Below are 23440 nucleotides of genomic sequence, written 5' to 3' on the forward strand. Positions count from 1 at the left end.
GTGGTCACGGGGAAAGTTTTACATGCACGTCATATTTGAATATTAATATATTGTAGTACATGTAAATGGGCGATGGCGAAATTTAGTCATATAGACGAATATATAGTGATATATAAGACACACGGACGATATAACTACACGTTACAGACACATTGCTCATACATTCATATATGTCAACACGTACAGTAAATACTTATATACAGTACGCACAGTACATGTATATATTCATATGCATATAGTCATACATATAGCAAAGGAGGAATAAATAGTGAGTTGATGAGATGAGCGACACACTAGGCATGGTTGAGAGCGTTAAAGAACTGACAGGTGTCCTTACATTCTACATATACGGGATATAAGATGGGAGTATTGACATATATTGCAATGTTTCACTGCACTCAAAAAAAACATACGTGCACGGTATAGGATGTGCGAAGTGGCAGTGGATAAAATGAATTTCAGCACTTTTGCTCCATGATGCATTTGGATAATGGAGGAGGCCTGTAGTTGGGGTTTAGGGGCTACTATGCTAATGGATTAGCATGGGCCACTAGTGGTTAAAAAGAAAAATTGTTAAATCGCATTGCTATCTGCCGTACATTTTACTGTTAAGATTCTGACATTCGCGGCAGTGAAACCTCTCGGGATGATTGTGCTGTCCTCTTTTATATTAGGAATCTTGGGAGTACGGGGGCATCGGAATGCTCGAAGTAGCTCAGTTCTATGAGGTCTAAGTCTATTGAGTGATTAGTGAGAGTTTACGGCAGCTCGTCATGGCGATTGGAAGGTAAACATGGACATTTGCGTGCGCGGAATGATCTACATTGATAAAAAGCATGTTCCGGAGAACCCCTCAGACGGGTGCTGGTTTGTGAGTAGGGTCCCGGAGCGCAACGGGAAACCAGTGAAAGGCATGATGCGAGGTCATTTTCATTTGGTCTTAAGTTTGCCCACCTCGCCATTCAGCTTGCCCTCACGGGCCAGTTTCTCGTTGAGTTGGCACAGCAGGCGCAGGAAGCCGTCATTGGGGCCGATCTCCCTCTTTTGCCGTACGGTGGCCACTGCCTGCCGGGCGTCCATTTTGTGGCGCAGCATGAGGTAAGCCACCACCATGGTGGGCGAGCGGCTGTAGCCTTCCCGGCAGTGCACGTACACTTTCCCTGAGAGACACAACAACAGGATGAGTTGAACCCAAGCCCAGTAGCAGTTACTTAAAGGTTTAAGCTATTGACTTAGCCCACAAGATTTTTCTTTACATCTCTAAGTGATTAAAATTGTTGTACGGCGGCAGATGGGGAAAATCCTCGCGTACAAAGAGACGATGCCTGCACTGCAGCAACGGTGATGCTGCCGCTCATTAAAATCCTCCAACCTTCGACCTTTGACAGCTGGCTCGCAAACAACGGCCACAAAAATGAGCCGATAATGTCGCGCGCAGCAAAATCTGACACTGCGGCAAAACAGACCGGATCTTGGCTCTGAATATTCAAGTGGGTGCAGTTTTTTTTTTTTTTGGGTGTGTATTTCACGGAACGCTGATACTGCAACTTTAATATCTGACATTTCATGTAAAACATAGGAAGAGGAGAACAATGCGTTGCTGATATCCAGGGACTTGATCTGAGAATGGAATATGGAGCAGGGCTCTGGAGTAAGTCGGAATTAGCCACAGATGATTGGCTTCTGCCTTTAAGAGGACAATGCAACACATCAATTAAGTCAATCAATATTTGGTAGAGAAAGGTGTGATTAATGATCTTAAGAAACATTTTTGTTTTTATCATCCTATATGAATACAGAAGGAATTTAGCTGAGGTGGCGGTGTCACCTTTGCCATTGTTGTGCGCAAGGGCCTTGTCAATAAAATCGGCGCCCTCCTCAAAGAAGGCACTGAGGTCGAACTGTTCCGTGTCGTTGGCCTTGATGCCGTGGTAGGCGATGCCCGTGCCGGCGTAGAAGTCGGCGCTGGTGTTGACGTGCATGAAGGAGGTGCCCTCCGCCATGTTCAGCACGTGCGTCACGCCCAGCTTCTGCAGGCGCATTGCATTCTGGGCCACGAACCTGCAGAGGAAGGACACAAGTGTTTGGCAAAATAAAAAACATAAAGCACTGAAACAGCACACTGGAGGGATGATTGACGAGTGGATGCAACGAGAAGCAAATATCACACTGCAGTGATAAAAAAAAAAAAAAAAAAAAAGCAGCGTGTCAGCACAGTGTTAAAAGTGATATATATGCTGCATCTTTCATATATATATAAAAAAAAAACTTTTAGCTGAGGCAAGCCTGCCTGGTTCTATCTATTGTGGGAATACTAAACAAGCCACAATACTGCTTTTGCTTGATTTATTTTTAACATTAGTGTGCCATGTGTAGTTATGAGGTGTGCTGCTGGAAATTTCCCAACTCCAAGTGATTATACAAAAAATGGATTTCCTACAGAAACTGTTTCTTTGTTCATTAAATGTATTTAAATAGTGTAACTGTATATTGCCAGCTGTGCCACCACAGCAAATATTTTTAAAAAAATCTAATTAACCTTCCATTCAAATTTTCATCTTTTTTGAGGTTCCTCAACCACTCACACATCCAAAAGCAATTTGGAGATAATTGCTCTGGTTCAAACTATGGATTGCCTATGAAGGCCTCAAGTGGGTCAACTCCTAGGGGAGCCTCTCAGAGAACTTAATGAACATTTTCAAGGACTGAATCACCTTGTCTGCCCACAGTGTGAGTCTCATGTGAAGACGGCAACAGAAAACAGCCGTCGATCGGCTTTGATCCAATTACGGTTGCACCGAAGCAGACTCGTCAGCATAAAAATGCTAGTTGGGTCCTCGAGGGGGTCACAAGCTTTAAATCGCCAATCAATAACACCGCGTCCTCATTTTAGACACGCCCACTTGGACAGTGCACTAATTACACAAGGCAGATTAGAGGCAAAAACGTTTGTAGCCTTGTCGAAATCACTTGGTTTCCAGACTTGATTGGCATGTTTATATTGATCTCGTTGTAGCGGCGATCCATTAAAGCCCACGCAGAGCATCCCTCTTCCTGTCTCTAAGGCGACCCAAGCCAAAATACGGAGAGCAGTAAGACTCTAAGATCCTCGCCTGTTTCTCTAGTAGTGATGTCCAGGCCTGGCATTTCTTGTTGAGTTCAAGGATCAGTTGAAGAACATAATTTGCTCACGATTGTCCAGTTGCATCTAGTTCAGGTGCGTCGCCTGGTGTGGCGAGCTTGAAAGGTTTGCGTTGAACTAGGAAGCGACTGACCGTGACCTGTGAGATGTTAATCCTTTGCCTGAAGACACATTTCATTGGAAAGCCGATAACTGCTGGACAGCTAACAAGCTTATATTTATGTTTCACCCTTCAGTTTCATCTGCTACACTTCCCGCAAATGACTACATCAACATGATACTTTGAATTTCAGCAGAGACGCATACGCATGGGAGATCGAGTCTGCAAAGCTGTTTTGAGAAATAGTATTGATTTTAATTTAATCCCACTTGTAACATGAAACAAAGTGGACATTTATGGTGACACTGTAGTGGTAATTCGGGGACACAAAGGGTTCGGAAAACCATGACTCAGTTCCCTAAAATATTTCTACGACCTCTTGATAGATGATAAAAAGATGATCCCCCTACACACTGGACCACAGTCTTAGTTTTAGGTATCTGTCTATTTTTAGGTGTGGGTCTACCCTTAGGTTCAGGTCTAAGTCAAGTCAGGTTTAGTTTTAGAGCTATTGATTGGAAAGAGATCGAGTTTCGGTCTAAATTTTGGTCTCGGTCCTGCCCTTAAGATATGTGGTATGAGTACAGGGTTAGTTTTAGGACTATCTTGACTCTGTATAGTCATTTCAGGTATGCGGGTTTAGCCTGGGTCGAGCTCAGTCGAGGTTCAGATCATTTACATTAGGTATAGGTTTTGGTGTTAGGCTGGATGTAGTTCTATTAAATCTATGAATGCAATAAATCCTATTACATTGTTGTGACGTCGTTACACAACACCCACTTTAGAGGGCGCCCCAAAGGTGTGTCGCTCGCAAATAAGACAACAACAGGCGGTCGCTGGCAAGCAGCAGAATAAATAAACACACACGCACGCACACACCCACAAAAAGGCAAGCACTCACGCGTTGCCAATGTATATCCTCGGGAAGACCTCGTTGAAGTGCTGCGTCGGAAGGCTATAGAAGCCGCTGCCGTTCGACAGCAGCTCATTGAGTTGCTGGACGGTCACCTCACCGCCCTGAGTCGACGCCGCCGCCGCAACAGCCGGCGGGACGTCTGCAGCCGCCGCCGCTGGCTGCTTTGCAGGACTATGGTGTTTTTTCATGACGCCACAAAATAATGAAGGTCAGACTGCAGTCGTCGAGGAAGCGGCGAATCTTTTGCAGTCGTTTAAGCTCATATTCATATCGACGCGTGTGAGTCGTGCGCGGACTGTCTGGTCTAGGAGGTTTTTGACAAGCGATGACATTAAGGTCTGATATGTGTTGCTTCCTGTTTGCACACTCAAACTAAAAGTCACATGAGAATGGTAATGATTCAAATAAAGTGTTTGTTAAACCTCCAAAATAATTTACACCTAATTAATATTATATTTACTGTATACCTATGAGAACCAGCGTTCATGAGTTGACGTTGCATCAATCAGATATAGACACCGCCTTTTAATTTGAAGTGCAGCTTGGTCACGTTCCGTTCCTCTGTCACTTCCTAGCAGACACGCCCCCCTACCGCCGGTAAACACACGCCCTGCAACCCGGTCTATGCTCCGCATCCGACGGCCACACTTTTCCGTCAGTGCGGGTTCCCCAAGAACGAAATAATATTATGAAATCTGTGGAAAAGCAAAGCATCAAGGAGATGCCACAACGAGATGATAAATTAGCTCACGCGTACTTCAAGGGGTACTTGTATTAACTGTGTCTACCGCTAGGTGTCACAATTTCACTCTTTATGGTCGCAAACTGTTTGGGTGACGTCACTTTCTTTATTTGAGGATTTGGTCAAAAGTACCAACAAATGTCTCCAGATTGTTGCAAATTATTTTATTTAGAAAGTATACTTTTGTAAAGGTGGTTGGTGTTGTTTTTTATTCATCATTTTGTATTGATCTATTTTTTATTCTTTATGTATTTTATCCATTAAATTATTAATCAATTAAAGCTGTAGCAAATTCATGTACAGTTTTGATCAATGTACAGTATTTTTTTTGTATTTTACTGCATTATATCTGTCAGGTATAATACATGTTGGTCTGTTGTTTGACAAAATATTAAATGTTTTTGTGAGGTATTTCTGGAAAAATAAAAGGTGTTTTTTTATTTAATCAATGGGAGCTATTTTGTGCTGTTATGATTATTCGGTTTAAGATGACTTGCTTGCCTGCTGTTTTGAGGCCAGCCACAGAGAGGCAATAACTTCCCATTAAATCTGCACACATCAGTGGTAACGGGTGCCTAAAAGCCTGACGTGACCATTTTTATCCATGCAATGAGCAGTGTGCACACAAATAAGTTATCAATAATTATAACATCCTGATAAATGAATGGTATAACCAATTAAGAACTGACTGGTCACTAGCCAATTCCAAGACGCAAGACTAACAGCAGATCTTACAATCTGATCGACAAGACGAGGTTTAATCTATTCTCGACAGTTTTTTTTTTAATTGAGCTTTGGTAAATGATTGCAATTTAAATGAGGCCACTTCATTCAAATGACCACACTTGTCATAATTTTTGCGTTTCTATGGAAATGTGAGTAGATCCAGACTGACACCATGGCAACAACAACAACTGAGCAATCAGTCAGTAGACCGACACCATGTCGAAACTGGCTGTTAAAATTTCATTTAGGAGACATTAGAGGGGGCTGCATTTATATTTTGGCTTCATAAGTGAGATCTTGTAATGGCCTCATAAATTGTAAGAGACACTCCGGTAAAGTAGGATAAAAATGCATTACTGATAAATTACAGGCGGGGGGGTTCAATGACATCCGTGTCCCATGTGGCTGAAGATAAGACTATAAGCATTGATTTAGGATCTTTTTTATTGACAGTTTCCCTCCTCATCCCGCATCTACATCACTTAATTGGACCAGGACCACCTGAGTCCTTCTGCAAATCAGCTTGCACTGACAAGTGGGGAGTTCCACCAAATGGAGAACTGCCTCAACCCCCAATGTTGGATTTCCTTGTAGCGAATCTCAATATACTTCAAATAAGTCAAGTGACTTGAATACAAAGTGAATAGAATTGTTGCTCTCACATTTTTACTATTCGAGGTCCTCACCTCCTGTGAATAGTCGGTGTTCACGCACTGTAAATTAGAATATTTGCTTGCCACTGTTTTCCAAGACTTATAGAAACCGGAAGGATGGATAGCTTAAGAAAATATCTGAATATAAAGCAATCATTCAAAATCCACATGAAGTGGAAAGAGACTTGAATGATGCTTTTAACAACGTGTGAATGGATGGAGTCCATTTAACTAACACGCATTCATCTTGACATCAGTCTTCAGGAACACGTTAAAGCCGTCACATAAAACAGAACAAACTGCAAAGACTGACAGCGCAGCATTGTAGCGTCGAAACTGTAACTTCAATACTTTTGGCTTTTATGGAAATTTAGCCCTTAGGAGTTTTTATTCGGCTCTCTTCGTAGATTCTTGATGACTTCTCCAGATGGTCTCTGCACGCATGACAATAGAGCGTGCACGTGTTGCCTTCAAGGCCTTTTGAAGCATCTTTTTTTATAGTAGAAAGAAGCCATCTCAATCAATGTGAGCGGCATTCACACACGGGCTTTTGTAAGACTCGGTGATTCGTCTTGGGCTTCGACAATGGACTTTTCTACACGAAGTGATGGACACAACCATCTGTGTCACCCCCCCAGTCCCTCCATCAGATAGATTCAGTGCTAAGCTGGTTCATTAAGAGGAGGAACAATTGGAGGTGTGCTAATACTGATAGAAAAAGAAAAATCCCTGGATCTACATTTTCCTTCCCTTTTTTTCCACTGGCCGCTGACATGATTGACATGGTTTCATAGTCAAAATGAGGTCATGTGAGATACTATGAGAGAATTTCTAGAATTGATATTTTTACGAGACCCGAACGTTTGGTGCAAAGCTTTTTTTTTTTGGACAGATAATTGGACCGAGGTTGGTGGAGATTGTCAGGACATGCTCGTGTTGAGTTTGTGCAACCTTGACAAGCGGCGCGCTGAGTGCCTGCAAGCGCTGCGCTATCTTTAGCTTTTGTTCAAGCTTTTAGCGCTGGCCTTCTCCTCCTCCTCATCCACCCACTCCTGCCCACTCACTGCAAACATACACGCTGATGCATGCTTACACATGACCAGCACACTCATGGATTCGTGTTGTATGAGTGTTACTGGGCAGATTAGAGAAGGCAACCTACTTCTGAGATGAAAACATGAACCCAATGTTTTGGTTTGAGCATCTGGAGGCAACACAAGCAGCTCTCTTGACACTGCACGAAAAAATCTTTCCTGACGTCAGGAATGCACAGTACCAGGCGCCACATGTGAAAAAGATTAGTAATTTCGCATTATACCTACAAACTACAACCAACTTGCTTTTCTTAGACCTTCAACCCAAAACTCATGAGGCAATAGGGGATTCCGTCCAATGTTGCAGTACAAGAATGAAAAAGCAGACTTGTCATTGCACCTGTAATTGTATATCTGTTCCTGCCGCTTCCTCCTGCACTGCAGCAGCTGAGGCTGTCAGGGGAGTTCACGTCATGTTTGCCCCGAGCGTAGCGCGACTGCCAGGCAACCGAGCGCCTCCCGCGTTCTACCTCCTGCTTCACCTTCGCCACCGAGCTGCTGTCTCGTGACAGCGACTGGCAGCGATGATGAGAAAATATTACTTTACCTCGGCGGCTGGAGATTACATCCTGATAAGTGATAAAGCGTTCCTCCCCCTGCCGCGGCATAACAAAGACGTAATTGTGATGTTCCCAGCTCTAGTAGGACTAAAAAAAAGTATGAAGCATCATTTGCCTATACGAGCAATGTGACCTTGACAGAACTTCACACTTCTCTGAGTTTAATATGTTCCTGATGAAAGAGGGCTGGAGGCTGTTTTTGCCACAGATCATTGGAGGCAACATAAGGAGGATTAAAATAAAGGCCACAAGGACACAATGCAGGCATCTCCGTGCACCCTTGGTTCTTCCTCGATCTCATTATCGTCATGGATGCTAGCTCGGTGCCTTCGAATTCAGTCTTTTTGGTCTGGGGGGCCTAAGAGGACTCTACACACAGTGCCATCTTTGATACAACAACATGAGAATGGACAAAACAAAAGGAATGCCGAGCTTGGATGCGGACAAACAAAAAGGCCACTATGGTGGCCTCATTTGGATGATTAAGCCTGAAATACCAGATCTGCTCTGCATGGGTTCCTCTTCAGAAAGGCGTGACGTTTGCTCATTCCAAGTTGTGAGGGTACAACCGAAACAGGCCATGGTGATTATCGTGTTCGGTCTCATGGCCAACGTTTTTTGTAACGGTCTTGGGTTGGGCAATATTTTGAGGAAGAGGATGAAAAGTGGCTTTCATGGTAGATCCAAAAAGCACACAGAAGACTGAAAGAGTTTCTCGGATTGGGATTACAAGACAGGTGAAAGTCATAAACATGTTTTTAGGGTCATGATTCCTGAGAAAAGCTTGCATGGTTGGTGTTGACACCATGTGACATGTCCTCACTCCTTTCACAAGGTGAATAAAAACATGAGGCCGTCTTATGCAGCTGTCCCCACATCCAACCGAGATCCGAGCAACCTCCTCAGCTGGGGTCTCACCTTTTCGCTGAGTTTGGATCAGGCTCGTCTATGCGGGACATTGTGTCAACAAAGACCACGTGCAAAGATTAAAGTTGACTCGGCTTTGAATTTAGTAATCTTTGTAGTATGTGTCTTCATTTCTGGATTTGATCGACTTGAGGTGACAAAGCCTGCATGCGTAATCCTAACAGGATGAATCGTTTCCAAAGAAAACACACTGCCAGATGTTCCAAAATCGGTTGATAGAGCATCACTTCATCAGTACATCAGAAACGTGACTCAACATTCACCCAGTGCAAGGACAAAGGATGAGGTCATCCATGAAGTCATGTTTCAACCCTGCAGCTGGACAACGGGTAAGTTTTCATCCGAGTGCATCGTTTTCACGTGCTTCCCTGAAGCAAAGAACGACATGCTTTTGGAGTCTGCATTCTATTTATATTCATAAATAAAAATGAATGTCCTTTTTATAGATGAATAAAAAAAAGTTGAAGCCATATGGCAGTAGAGAGGTGACAATGTCACGCTAAAGTCACCGAAAGACTGCCGATAAAGTCGAGCTTCGCTTTCACTCCCAATCCCTTCCCCGCCACCCTTCAATCAGGCGGACAAACCTCTTAAATGGGAGCCAAGTGGCAGCTTTACGATCTATGAGGGATAAAAGCTCGAGCTAGTAATCCAGCACCCCCCACAAACACTGTTCCTTTTCAACCTTTTGCGGACCCTTTACGTCCGGCAAAGATGACCTTCCTCACAATTCCGGAGCTCCTCAAAGGGTGTGAGAAATTTGAGACACGGTCATCACGTGACCCTACCAACATGGACAGTGAATACGAACAAAAGGGTCAACAGATCTCATGACTCCGGTATTGATCTTCTCCTCTAATAATCTCCATGCCCCCTTGGTAACCTCTGCTGGATCGGACATACTGCCACAAAAGCATTTTGACCCCTTCATCGCCCTTCGGGGACTGATGAAGTCAGGTTGCCGGGGTGATAGAAAATTATGTCTCACGCCTGTTAAGGGGCGTTACGAGGTGCTGGGGTCTGTATTTCATCATGTGGACTTTGAGGAAGATTACGCCAAAAGCTACAGGGCCTGTTTTTCCTGAACATGGCCTTCAGAGACACCCCACTGAGTGAAAGATTTGGGATCAACATGGGTCAGTGATTCGTGGTTCTTCCAGAGATTGTTTCTTTGTAATCAGTGCAAGACGGTGTGGGGATTTGAAGACACTGTGATAACAACTGAGGTCCAAAGACACCGGGGTAACTAGTTCTCTCTCAAAATTTGTGGTTGAGAACAGTACCACAATGTGTCACAAAGACTTGGGAGTGACCCAATGGTATACATGGTAGTTTGGAAAATATCCCTAACTTCAGAAATAATGAACAAGACTGAGTACTGGGATAACATGCTGAGAACCAGACCCCATTTCATTTGAAAGCCCAGAGATGAGCTCTCTGCTTTGCGTCCAATAATTCAAGGGATCCTTCCACAACCTAAACCTTCTGCCTACCTGCTGTGGATCTTGTCAAGACTGCGAGGTAAGAAACAACGGGAGGGCCTGAAAAGTAAACTATGCAAAACAAAGCAAAGACTGTGCAGAGGAGACAATGATCAGTTTGCCTCCGCAGGGGAGGGAACCATGATTGCGATACGGGAATGCAGTCAGTCACATGCTCAGTGTGAGGTTGGTACAACTCACTGTAGCTTACACCAAATGTATCCATTTTCGTTATCTTGAGTGAGCCAGAATCCACCCCAAGTGGTTTTGGCAATATGTCAAAACAGAAATACTGAATATGGATCACTTAACGACAGGGCACTAAAAGAGAATTAAGACTTCCTAGAAAGTAGTCCACAGTCACAGTGTGTGTTCTGGGCTGATTGACACTTCCACAGTATCTGTGGTCTGCTGCTGCTACATTACAATGCTAATGAAGTCAGCGGGCCAGATGCCGTGTAGGGACGATTGTGCTAAAGACATCCTTGAGAAACTTTTGTTTTTTTAATGAGCTTGCAGAGGCAGGTAGTTTGGACATGGAGGTCGCACAAGTCCAAGTGCAAAATTGCCAAGGACGAATTTGAAGTCATTACCCACTGCCTTTTTATGCGGCGCAAGAATACACAGACACACAAAAATACACGGCTTAACAATGTACTGCTGTTATTAGGCTTTGTTGCATACCGCAGTTGTGGCAAAGCAAATTGAATTAAATTAGAAAATATGTCAATATGCCCGATGCTTCCACACCTTAAAATTTTTTGTCTTCACACCAGCTGTGGATTGGTTTCAGTATTGATTGAAGGATCGATCACCGCATGTGCATATGCACTTGCAGAAAAGATGACAATGTCTCAAGTGTGGTGCTTTGATTTATTCATTCACCAGGGTTACAAAAGCAAACAGATTCTATGTTCTCTTCGTCGTGGCATTCCTATCGCATGACCACAAACGGGCGCTAAAGAGTTTTTGTACATTGCAGAACAAACAGCAAGATGGTTAAAAACATTTTCTACATGACTCACTTGGTGAAGTCTATAAAAATGTCACTAAAAGCTTGCTAGCCAAGGAGACCAGAAAATATTAACTACATTATCAAAATAGTTGACTTTTTTTTGTGAGCTAGGTTATCAATTACTTATTGCGGCTCAAAATTGAGTTCATTTGGTCTGGCAGATTGGAAATATGTTAACAATTATCTTGTATTCAGTCATCATGCTGCCAGAGGAATACAAACGTACTCACCTAGCTTCGTAGGTTTATTAGTTTTGTTTAAAAAAAAAAAAAACTACTGGAGAAAAACTACTTAGGGAAGACCAATGCTATGAAAGCGCCTATTCACTTATTTTTTTTATTGGAACCTATCAAAAAAGTTGCCTTTACATGACTTCCAGACAAAGTTTTATATTTGTCATGGAAAGATGCCTTAGGATAGGGGCAAAGCCCTGGATAATAGGAAAGTAGTAATTGGTGTCATGCAAATATGTTAGTGATGCATCACGGCTGTTCTTTCTGACCTTTGTGTGTCGGGGTGGAGCCAAAATTTGCCAGGGTTATTCGTGGAAGAGACTAGACCACACCATTTTAAGGGCAATGTTGCAAATTGAGTTTGACATTAGTTATTAAATTGGGTTGTGATTGCAGCTTTTTCCGATGACTGTAATTAATCTTCTTCTGCGAGTGGAACTGTGCTTCTTGCTGCCACCAGTCAATGTCGTGATCTTCCTCAGCCTTACTCCATGCTTTTCATCTCTTCCTCCCCCTGCTGTGCTTGACCATCTTCTTCCTCCTGAGAATCATGTCGTAAAGTTTCTCCAGGCCCTGCTGCACGCCACGACCGTCCACCGCGCTGCAGCTATGCACGTGGCGTAACGTTCCAGCACTCAATTCCTGCACACCCAGCAGCTTTTCCACCTGGCCTACAGATAGTGCCGTGTCCAGGTCCTGCTTGTTGGCCAAGATCAGGACGGGCACACCCTGGTTCTCCGAGCTGCGGCTGATCTTGTGGAGCTCCACTTTGGCCTCCTCCATGCGCTCGGCTTCGGCGGCGTCCACCACAAACACCAGGCCGTCGGTGCGCCTTGTATAAGACTTCCACAGCGGCCGCAACTTCTCCTGGCCGCCCACGTCCCACACGTGGAAGGTGACGGCTCGGGAACCACCCACCGATACCTTCACCTTCTCTGTGTTGAAGCCTTTCGTGGGGATGGTTTCCACAAACTCCTTCAGCTTCAGCCGATACAGCAGAGAGGTCTTTCCAGCTGAGTCCAGCCCGATCACTACAACATGGAGGCACTTGAAGCCAGGCAGGAAGGAGCCGGGAGGCGGCATGTCACTCAGGAAGTTACCCATAACTCTGTGGCTTCCGTGAGGACTCCTAGTTTGATCCCCTTGTGCTTTTGTTACAAGGTCTGCATGTCAGATGGGATCACCAACCTTAGCAAAAAATAAAGATAGAAAGTGCTTAAAAGGTCCACAAATAAACACAAGAGATATGACAGTGAATGAACATTTCTCAAATTAGTCCAAAAATGATAATTTATGTACAATTTATAAATCAATTAAAATATATATATACATAACGCAGTACAACTATTTGCATCTTTGTTCACCTAGCTATGCTAGTGACATGATGGACTAGCAGATAATACAATACTCCTTTGCGAGAGTCAATAGCAAGTTAATTGAGGCGTCCGGTGTCTCATTTACCAAAACTAATCCTCTTAAAAGGATGTTCAACCTCACACGTTAATTTCACTGCAGCACTGGACTGAATGCATCCATGCATGCAGATGGCAATGATGCTTTAATCCGGTTGTTGACATCCTGATTTCCATCAAAACCCCTCTACTGCTTGTTTATACGCATTTATTTCAAAACGCTGACAGCGCTACAAAAACTGAGTTATGCATGCACGCAAGTAATAAACGTCTAGTCAGGTTTTAATGGCAGTCCGGGTTTAGGTTTAAAATTAAATCAATGCAAACATGCATACAATTATTACATGGCTAAAAACATGAACATTAAGCAATAAACATTTAGCGTTCAGTACGTACCTTGAACGAGGTCTCTCTCTTCTTCAAGCCCGTGAACGCATCGCCAGGCATAAGTATGACTTGCCAACGTGCGCAAGGACATAAATGTCTTCAAACGCATCCATGTTGCACTTAGTCATCAAAACACGGCTGGATTACCCTGCCGCGGTGGTCCACGAGCAACACTGAGTCGCTCACTTCTCGGCCGCCGCCGCCACGAACGCAATCCACTCAAGAGCCGTGGTGACGTCACGCCACATCAGAGAACTCACGAATGCGCGCTTTGTGGCGTCTTTTCTGGCATTTATCTCGTTTAAATGCGTCATAGGACACTTTGTGTGGACACAATTGCTAACGTTTTTCGTGCAATCTTAAACTACATGCAAATTTGTTTCATTTAATCGGCATTCGATGACACTGATACTTTTTCATTCGGTACAAACCAAGTCGTTAGTTTGGATGGATAACTAGTGACACCTAGTGGTAACCATTGCACACAACAATAAACTTGGCAGAATTAAATGTGTACACAAGAATGCCTAAAAGGGTAATTATATCACACAAAATTGCAAAATATTTTTCTAAAACATATATCACTCAAAATTAAAGAACTGCTTTTCAAAAACAAAGTAAAATCTTGCAAAGGATCATCTTATCTTACAGGAAGACGTCTTACCTCACTAGTAGTTTTCATCCATACACGCTTGCATATTATTAGAAATAATTTACGAATTTCGAATTAATAGGGATGTGACAAATGTCATGTTTAAAAAAAAAAAAAAAAAAGACATGTTTGATGAGAGTCAGTACTTTTTCTCACAAGGCCAGGTTGTTTTGTATAACTAGTCACCTAAATCAAATCATTTAAAAACTGCATTTTCCTCTGAGTTTTTTGTCTGATCTTCATGTTAGATAATTAAAAATACAAAAGTGAAGAAACTACAAAAAATATGAATATGGGCAATATTTGGGTCAGCACGTCTGTGTTGTCTCTCACCTCAACATCCCAGATGTCTGTCCTCTTTGGGATCTTTGGAGGTTGCTCACCGACTCGCACTGGTCAGATGATCGGCCGGACCAAGTGGTGGTCTGGCCGTGTTTCGGTCCAGAATTGCGCTGAATGTAGGCGACCATCTCTTTCATTTGTTCCACCATGATGAACTTGAGGTTGTTTGGATGAACTTGAGGTTGTTTGGCTTTATTCGGCAGAGCTCTTGAGGGCCACTCGGGCTCGTCAGGCACCAGTTGGATTCTGCTCATTGCAGTCTGGAAGTTCTTCATCAAGGAAATGCGAGAGGGCAACCAACCATTTCTCTGTTGAGAGCTTCAATCTTCTCCTTGAGAATCTGACTTTTCTTCCACTTTTCCTCCCTTCACAGCAGACAACTTGACTTCCTCCTCAACCTGCAGAAAGTGATGAAGCTCCTCATACTTCTTCCTAATTTTCCTTTTCAACACCTTTGCACCTTGATGTATGCTTCTTGTTCACTCCAGCCATCTCTAATGTTCGTGTAATGTCCCTTTTTTTTCTTTGCATCCTTAAGTGCTTACTGGATTGTCTCTTTGAGATATTGGAGAACTTCGAGGGGACAGTGTGGATTTTTGCATCTCAGCTGATGAGGCACACAGAGCCCCGATGGGCTAAACAGACAAGTTTCAGTTTCTCTTCATGTAAGCTGCAGATGTCCATTCCTCAGTGCCAAGTTGGGAAGTCAATCCATGGAGTAGCATCTTCTTCTACAGACTGGACACACTCCATTTCATTTTTCCTCCGACCACTGCTTCAGACATTTCGGACAGATGCTGTGAAGACATGGCAGTATGACAGGATCTTTAAAGTTCCTGACAGGCAGTGGAAATCTTCTTGGACTCTCCTCATCATGGTCCTTTGTGAAGACAAACTCAGTTTCCCAGCTTTGAATGTGGGCTTTTTCTTCAGCCATACAACACATGAATTTCTGTAATCACACGAATTATTTTAATTACCAGTTATATACAGGGGAAAAAAATAATATGGCAACACAATTCACACTTGGAAAGTGTCCCGACAGCTAAACAAAAAACACTGACCGCCACTTTACAAAAATGTGCCCTTCACATTGTTTAATAATTCCATTTTCCAACTTGTATTTGAAAGGTTCTGGTTGAATTTTTCTGACAATGATTGAAATGTTCCGCGATTTCAGCACTAAAAATCATACATTAATAAGATTTTGACACGACTGAAATGAGCTATTGTTTTGTTTTTAGTTATCCTTGACGGTAAATCTTCCATAAATACAAATTACCTTCGACACAGGCCACAAAAGGAGGCAATAAAAATCCTTCATCCTCGAATCTTGTGTTTCAAAATTCCATACGATATATCCACCATTTTGATTTACAGTACAGGTGCTTGGAATTCATCCATTCATCACTCATATTCACAATTAGACAATTTGGAGTTTTCGTTACGTGGGAGGAAATCGGAGTACACGTAGAAAATTTACGTCGACATGTTTGTAGCAAAAACAACTAACTTTCACCATATTGGACGGCGACGTCCATCTTTAAAAAACAACTTTCCCCATTAGTTTTTCTGGTCTTGAACACCGTAACACAAGCGTAGCGTATATGTTCATATCTGTGTGTGTCCGTGTTGTACTTTTAAGAAACAAAAGCACATTACAAGTTGAAAAAATAAAAATTGTAGTAAACTGGTGAAAGGAAGCGCCATCTTACCCTTATTGCTTCCCGCCTAATTACAAAGGGGGGGGCGCGAAGAGTGACGTAGAAAAGTCGTGACATGCCGCATCAAAAGCGGAAGTGACGAAAACACTGAGCGACATCCGTTGCTATAATTATTTTTTTTTTTTTATTGAACGTCTGTGTAAAACATCAATTATACTTTCATCAAAGTGAAATACAAAATTGAAACGGGAAAAATATACAAATAAATACAATAGATTAAAATACAACGAGAAAATATGTTTGTGTTATGACTTCGATTTTGGACTTTTGCAAATTTTTTTCTTTATCTTTGAAAAAAGATTCATATTTACTAATTTCCATGGCAACGCAGCAACGTCACTCTTTATCAGGGTACCATTATTTTTGTCCAGACCTGTTTCATGGGTTTATTTTTTAATAAAGCCGTCAAAGCACAACTCTGACATTAATTTTGATTTTCAATATTATATCATATCCTATTATTATCTCTCTTTATGTGACAGAAATGTGCCAATAATTTTCTCTGCGTACAGATTGCATACCACTCTGTCGCCGTCTCGTGGCCAGTATGAGAAATGCAGTCAGTGACAATTTTTGCGTATCCGAAACAAATATTTATGTCGCCGTTTTTAGTTGGATTTGTGTCTGGTGTAGTATCATATTTTTATTTTAGAAATAAAAAAATGAAAATCACTGTTATTAGGATACATAATATCTTTATCTTCTATAAATGATTACCATTTGTTGATATTTTTATGCTGTAGTTTCAATGACTGCCAGCTGTGTTTTGCCTGAGTAATTTCAATATTTTCAAACGCTTTCGTTCATAGATATGTGCACGTACATAATTTAGGTGCATGATGGTGTACCTAATGGAGTGTCAATGACTGACGTCACAAACAATGATGAGATTTGGGAGAATCGGCCCTGAATTGTACCTAATAAAATGCACAGTTATTCGGTATAGCTCAAAATACGTTTTCGTAACACAAAAAAGTAACATAAAAGTTATTGTTAATGAGCATCTATCTTATTTATGCGCCTTTATCATTTCTCAATGTTGCGTTCTTGTTGCTCGTAATTTGTTTCACGCGACATGTACGTGGTAACGTCAGAGGCTGGACGAAATCTTTTTATCAATTTCTCACTAATTACGACATGGGCGTATTGCCTTTAAATTATGCAATTTTGTGACCTAATGGGCTCTCATCGCGTGAGGTTTTAAACTCAAGCGTGTCTGGCGTTGACAGAGGAAAGCGTCCTTACGTCTGGAGCGTTCCTCGCTGACTCCTCAGACTCCTCGAGCCAAAAAAAAAAAAAAAAAATCACTTGCTAGTAATCCCAACTGGTGACAATGTCTGCCCTTAACCATGGGACACTGAAAATAAAAGCAACACGATGGCTTTTTGTGCAGGCGCTACTTAACCTTGTCCTGCGCACGACTTCTGGTGAGTCAATCCATACGGGATTTATTATTATCCATCCATCCATTTCCTGAACCGCTTAGTCCCCACGGGGGTCGCGGGCGCGCTGGAGCCTATCCCAGCCGTCATCGGGCAGTAGGCGGGGGACACCCTGAACTGGTTGCCAGCCAATCGCAGGGCACACAGAGACAGACAACCAATCTCACTCACACTCACACCTAGGGACAATTTGGAGTCTTCAATCGGCCTACCAAGCATGTTTTTGGAATGTGGGAGGAAACCGGAGTGCCCGGAGAAAACCCACGCGGGCCCGGGGAGAACATGCAAACTCCACACAGGGAGGGCCGGAGGTGGAATCGAACCCACACCCTCCTAACTGTGAGGCGGACGTGCTACCCAGTGCGCCACCGAGCCGCCCATTTATTATTATTATTATTATTATTATTATTATTATTATTATTATTATTATTATTATTATTATTATTATTATTATTATTATTATTATAAATTGGACTATATTTTAAATTTGTGGATAGCAAAGTACATTTTTGGAGTAGAAATAGTAGGGCCCAGGTGGCGGTATTTGTGAAAATGCACTTAAAAGCTCCTTTTGTTTTCTAACTTTAGCAATCAGCTCCGACCCATTCGAAAAGAAGTGCGACCCTGATGAAGTGGCGTTCAATCATTTTTGTTATTATTTTGAGTTTGACAATAAAAACCTGAAAGCTGACTGGGAGGCTGCTGAGAATTACTGCAGAGCAAGGAATAGTCACTTGCTCAGCCTCCACTCTGCTAACGAAACCAACTTCGTGAAAGGTGAGCGCCAATATAAGCATCACTTAAATGTCGGGAATTATTCCGTTTCATCCGCAAGGTTAGCTACTTTAAGATGATGTTCTTTCTCTTTTTGTGAAGCTCACATGCAGTCGAATAGCACCTGGCTTGGAGTGAAGAAGTATACGGGAAGGGAGGCAATATACAGTGATGGAACATGGCCAGTAAGTGATACCCCAAAATATTGAAAGACAGGGTAACGAGAGATTCCAAATTGCTTTCACAACCTGAGTGAAGTTATAACAAAAATTTAAAAAGACAAAACTAACTTTGGGATTTAATCATTTTGTCATTATTACCAATTTGAAATGTTCTTTTCACCCACCCTTTGAACAGGACGAAAACCCTTACTACAGTCTAAACTTGGAGAAGATGGTGGTCCCCTATTGTCTTGGGATGACCATGCCTGATAGGTTCCACTACTGCCATTGCAGCAATCAATATTCCTTCATCTGTAAAAAAGGTGCAGAAGTCTTTACCGCCTAAACTATCTCCTAATGTTCTCTCATTTGATCTGCACTGTTCCTTCCTCCACCCAAAAGGCCAGACACCCAATCGAAATCAGACAGGTGATGTATAGCACACGACGGCAGACATTTCCTGACATGTACGACTTTGTCCTCAAATGGTATATCGTTTGAAGTTTGGAGTGACGAATGCGGTTGGTGGGTGAACAACCCCTCAAACAACTTCTGTTACTGGTTCAACAACAACATTTGGACAACTTGGGACGAGGCGAACCATAAGTGCTATGTGAAGAACGGGAACCTGCTCCGCATCACTGATCTCAAAGAACAAACCTTCCTGCACGGTACTAATTTCATGTGAATGGCATATATAGGTCGCTTTTTAAAAATGTATCAAATTTTTTCCCCCCGGGAATTTGATTGTTTTTTGCTCGGTATCGCCGCCGACTCTTGACCTGATGATAATGGACTTTTGTAGACTATCTTCAGGAGTTCTGGAACGGCACCTCTCTGTGGATGGACGGCAAGAACAAAAATGGAGAGTTTTGGTGGGGGAACAGATTACAGGCCCCCTCATACATACGTTGGAGTTCAGGTTCTTGTTAGGGCTGGCCTATGGATTATCTGTTGGGTATGATATGGGAAAATATAGAATTTAAGATTGTTTCTATATTTACCATAGTGCGAGAGTCCGACCCTCCTTCCCGCTGTCTTTCCTTCGTCGTTGGCCAAAGCGTTTGGAAGGAAGAGAACTGCTTCAACTTTCAAGGCTTCATCTGCAAGAAAGGTCAGATTGTAATGTTGCACTTTGTTCTTGCCGCATGCTGATGACTCACGTCCATCTTTGGGTGTCCTCCGGCAGAAAAGGCAGCGCAAGATTGACTGGCTCGTGACTGGAAGTTACTCTGAAATGGAAGACAACAAAAACATGCTGATTTATGTCCTGCAGATCACCTGTAGGACTTGCCTCGTGCCAAGTCTTCCATCCTTTAAAATGTTATCTATTCTGCTTCGATAGAGCTTTTGACTGCTTAAACTATGACTTTTGAATTATTCTTAACGTTTGAAAACAATATTAATATATTTTCTGTGCTTGATTATGTAACCCAATGATTCTTTCTTTCCAAAAACCAATTATTTATGTAAAGGTTGATGCAAATAAAAATATAACGCAATTTTTGATGCTTCTTTGATATCAGAAAGTTTATAACTGAAGAGGTAATGGAATAAAATCGTAAATTGTGTTTTTATGCTGAAGCTGCAGTTCTACTGAATGGCCACATAGTGTCGCTGTTTCAATGCAATTCCGATTAATGCTCTTGAAAATTGTCAAGTACTCAAGCTACAAACGGGTAACTTCTCAATAGCATCTCAATAATTAGATTCAATTAAATTGGGCTCTTTTTAACCGTCTCCATAGTGCCATTAATGAAAATCTTTGCATCAAATATAACCATTGGCAACACTTGAGTTTGTAAATTAGTCAGTTAGGGAGAAAAAAAATCCTGAAAAATTAAAACGTAAAAAAAAAAGATCTTCAATACAAACAGTAAATTAGAAAAAAAAAAGCCAAGTCACGCACAAGTATATTTCAATATTTAAATTTATTCAGTGATTAAAAAAGCACATTGAACAGTTTCATGTGAACACAATCAAAATAATGATCATAAATACTGTTAGTCAGCTAAATACTGGACATTTCAATTTCCATACACAAACTCGGATTAGTTTTATTCCCTTCAAGGTGTCAAAGCTGAAATTGACTTGGTGCATTAAAAAAAAGTGCAAAAATCTTTTCTTTAGATTAATCTTGCATTCAAGTGTCGCAAAGGTGCATCTTTGGTCACAGCAAAGCAGGGTGTACCCATTTATAACATCTTAATCGACAGAGCCCAGATGTGAGGAAGTGGGGTGGGGGGTGGGGGGGGTTACTGCTCATCTAATCCACATCTAATCACACCGGACACCTAACGATACTCCGAGTTCTCCCATGAAAACCGCTCTTGAAATACAAATAGGAAGAAAAAAAATGCTCAAGTTTATCTGACGGGATGCGGCATGGTGGAGTTGGTGCCGCAGTCGATGTACTCAAAGGTCTCCAGGGAAAGCTGCTCGGTGTGGGACAAATATGAGATGTTCATGGTCATCCTGGGAACAAAAGTTAATTAAAGCTGATGCAGTACGAGCGCCCTCGTGTGGCCTTAACACTTACTGCAGCTCCAGGAATAAAGTGTGGATCTTGATCACGGTGGACTGGCAATAAGTACTGGAAGAAGACATTGACTGTGTTACATCACCTCCACGTTAGACCACTAGATCTCAATATTCGCTCACCTGAGGCCTTTATCGGTAACCGGCAGGTCAATTTTATATGTGTACTGTCAAAGTGGGGAAAAACAAAAGTTAAAATAGAAATAAAAACACATTTTGACTTTTTTAATTTACCGATTTGTCCGAGCGTGATGGGATGGCCGTCATGTTGGACAGCTTGATTTTGCCCACCACCACGCGGGAGATCAGACCCTGGACGTCCAGCGCCATGATTTGGACTGGAACAAAGTTGTCGTTGATGACTCTGATGAGATTCTGAAGGATGTAAAATAATAAGGGGACAACACCTTAATGGAAAAGTCTTAGAGGCGAACTTTGACCTTTGTCCACTTTTACAGGAGTCTGTCATGTGGATGCAATACAGTAAAAGTCAAAAAGCCACCAATCATTCATTCGTATGAATTACGATTTTGCATTTTAGTTTTATATAACACACAAGTGTTGGCAAAGTGGAAGTTGATGTTCATTTTGGAGTTGTTGCATATACGATGATGTCATTTGGGGCATGGCTAACCGTGACTTCCATTTGCACTGAGTCTGGAGTGAAGTAGACCACGACGGACAGCACCGACACAGGGGTCAGCGTGATGCTCCGGGGGAAGAGAAAGAAGAGGATGAGGCAGCTGAGGAAGAGACACAGCGCCATGGACACGCACACGTACAGCTTCCTGCGGTGGAACGGCAATATTAACCATACAAGTGATAATATGATAGTCACGTTTGTGTTGGGTTGCTCTTACGTGCGTCTGGGTTCGAGTCTTTTATCATTGCACGGGATTACGGCAACCAGTTGGTCTTGATGACCTGAAAACGACCATCCAGATTGACACTTTTATCAGAACAGAAATAATATTTTCACAATTCAAAACAATCCTGCGACATGTTTTTACATTTTCCATAATTTACTCATTTTTAAGCATGAAACAAACCTCTTGGAATTCGTCCAGTGCCCCGACAGGTGGGGCAGGTATCGCCCACGATGGAGCCGTAGCGTGGGAAATGTTTAATCGCCTTCAACGTATCAGACTCGGTCTCCCCGTCCGGACTGGACTCCCCACTTCCGCTTGTGCGCTTGCTCAGAACCATGACACCTGGCTGGGTCACTCTAACCCTTCAAAAATAAAAATAGTGGTTACTGACTTTTTATTCTCCTTATTTTTGGAAATAAAAATGCAAGTGGACGACTATGTACCATACAGAATCAATAAAAACACCTTTGTGAGATGTCATAATCCAACGTAGATTTTTATAAACCCATTAACAAAGATATTCATTCTGCCACAAAGAATGTTATATTTTATATGCTGTCAGTTTCTGTACTTTCATTTTCATTCATCACAGTTGTTTCCAAGCTATCAAATAATTAACCGTATAATGTCACATTATATTTCAATTCCAATAGAATAGGCACAAAACTGAGAAATCTGGAACATTACTGTTTATTAATAAGAAACTTAGCTGAGCTGTCGGAACTATTTATTTATTTATATTTGTTTGTTTGTTTGTTTGTTTGTTTGTGAGCGACGGGAACTACTTTAAACAGGCTCCCAAATAAATACGTCACTTTCCTGAACACTCTGTATCGCTCCGCCATTACCCGATCTAATTTCTGACTTTTTTTTTTTCTTTCTAAATTTTTCAGAACGCATTATGCTGTCCTAAGTAGATTACTGCTTGAACAGGAAATAAAATTATTCGTATTAATTTTTTTGCGTCATTCCTGGTAATTGTGGGCGTCTTCTCACCGCCCCGTACACGTTTAGTTTTGTTAAACGTTTGCAGCTTTGTGCACATGTTTTTGCATTAATCAAAAAATATACAAAATACAATACAGACTCTGGTATTAATCTTGAAAAAAAAATATTTCTGAATACTAGCAAATTTCACTGCATGACTTGGCTGTTTTTTGCAAATGCACCACTTCCACCTGTGCTTGCAATCAAAATGTCACCGATCGTTTGCAATATTGCTTCAAACGACATGAGAGGTTTGGTGTAGTTTTGTAACATTTTGACTTTTTTTAAGCTTATCTAGAGTGAAATGTGTTTATCGAGGGGGTCAAAACTACTCACCAAAAATCAGCGAAGTCTTTCGTTTCAAACTGCAGATATCATTCTCTTTCCAAGCTACTTTGTAACCCACAATTTCCCCAAAAAAGAAAAAACCTTTTAAGCGCCAAAATCTCAGGAACTTTCCTTCGACGTTTAAACTCTTATTTCGTGTTGACCTTCGTGTCGTGTCATTCTTGCTATAAACAAATTAAACGTGGGCGGACCACTTCCGCCTTCTTCACGTGCAG

The 23440-nt window shown here is 42.0% G+C and overlaps 4 protein-coding genes and 1 pseudogene across 5 annotated transcripts in view; 1 reads left to right on the top strand and 4 right to left on the bottom strand.

Moving 5' to 3' along the window:
• dusp3a (dual specificity phosphatase 3a) overlaps positions 1-4486 on the bottom strand; it is a 33659-nt gene extending 29173 nt beyond the window's left edge. Inside the window, exons 1-3 of the mRNA XM_049760160.2 lie at positions 4144-4486; positions 1829-2061; positions 955-1160 (exon numbers count right to left, since the gene is read on the bottom strand). Of these exons, the coding sequence (XP_049616117.1) occupies positions 955-1160; positions 1829-2061; positions 4144-4346 (642 nt within the window). The 5' untranslated portion in view covers positions 4347-4486. The remainder of the gene's footprint in view (positions 1-954; positions 1161-1828; positions 2062-4143) is intronic.
• A 6709-nt stretch (positions 4487-11195) lies between these two features.
• On the bottom strand, positions 11196-13641 carry arl4d (ADP-ribosylation factor-like 4D). Its single transcript, XM_049760167.2, has 2 exons — positions 13398-13641; positions 11196-12777 (listed from the first exon to the last, which is right to left on the bottom strand). Exon 2 carries the CDS (start codon positions 12691-12693, stop codon positions 12088-12090), a length of 606 nt encoding a protein of 201 aa, XP_049616124.1. The 5' UTR covers positions 12694-12777; positions 13398-13641; the 3' UTR covers positions 11196-12087.
• Positions 13642-14419: 778 nt separating this feature from the next.
• On the bottom strand, positions 14420-16069 carry LOC125991447 (E3 ubiquitin-protein ligase TRIM39-like; annotated as a pseudogene).
• A 1312-nt stretch (positions 16070-17381) lies between these two features.
• Positions 17382-19985, top strand: LOC125991427 (macrophage mannose receptor 1-like). The gene is made up of 9 exons (XM_049759316.1): positions 17382-17533; positions 18137-18325; positions 18425-18507; positions 18680-18806; positions 18886-18912; positions 18987-19154; positions 19289-19405; positions 19493-19597; positions 19673-19985. The coding sequence occupies exons 1-9, from the start codon at positions 17440-17442 to the stop codon at positions 19690-19692; spliced, it is 930 nt and encodes a 309-aa protein (XP_049615273.1). The 5' UTR covers positions 17382-17439; the 3' UTR covers positions 19693-19985.
• Positions 19986-20395: 410 nt separating this feature from the next.
• Positions 20396-23428, bottom strand: tmem106a (transmembrane protein 106A). Of its 2 annotated transcripts, none has more exons than XM_049760126.2 (8): positions 23214-23428; positions 22071-22246; positions 21882-21945; positions 21656-21809; positions 21256-21396; positions 21145-21188; positions 21023-21076; positions 20396-20958 (listed from the first exon to the last, which is right to left on the bottom strand). In XM_049760126.2, the coding sequence occupies exons 2-8, from the start codon at positions 22225-22227 to the stop codon at positions 20850-20852; spliced, it is 723 nt and encodes a 240-aa protein (XP_049616083.1). In that variant the 5' UTR covers positions 22228-22246; positions 23214-23428; the 3' UTR covers positions 20396-20849. The 2 variants fall into 2 exon arrangements, with proteins under 2 accessions (XP_049616083.1, XP_049616082.1); XM_049760125.2 differs by having other exon boundaries at positions 22071-22252; positions 23214-23426.
• Between the last annotated feature and the right edge of the window lie 12 nt (positions 23429-23440).

This window comes from Syngnathus scovelli, chromosome 21 (assembly GCF_024217435.2).
Source record: "Syngnathus scovelli strain Florida chromosome 21, RoL_Ssco_1.2, whole genome shotgun sequence".
Taxonomy (NCBI): domain Eukaryota; kingdom Metazoa; phylum Chordata; class Actinopteri; order Syngnathiformes; family Syngnathidae; genus Syngnathus; species Syngnathus scovelli.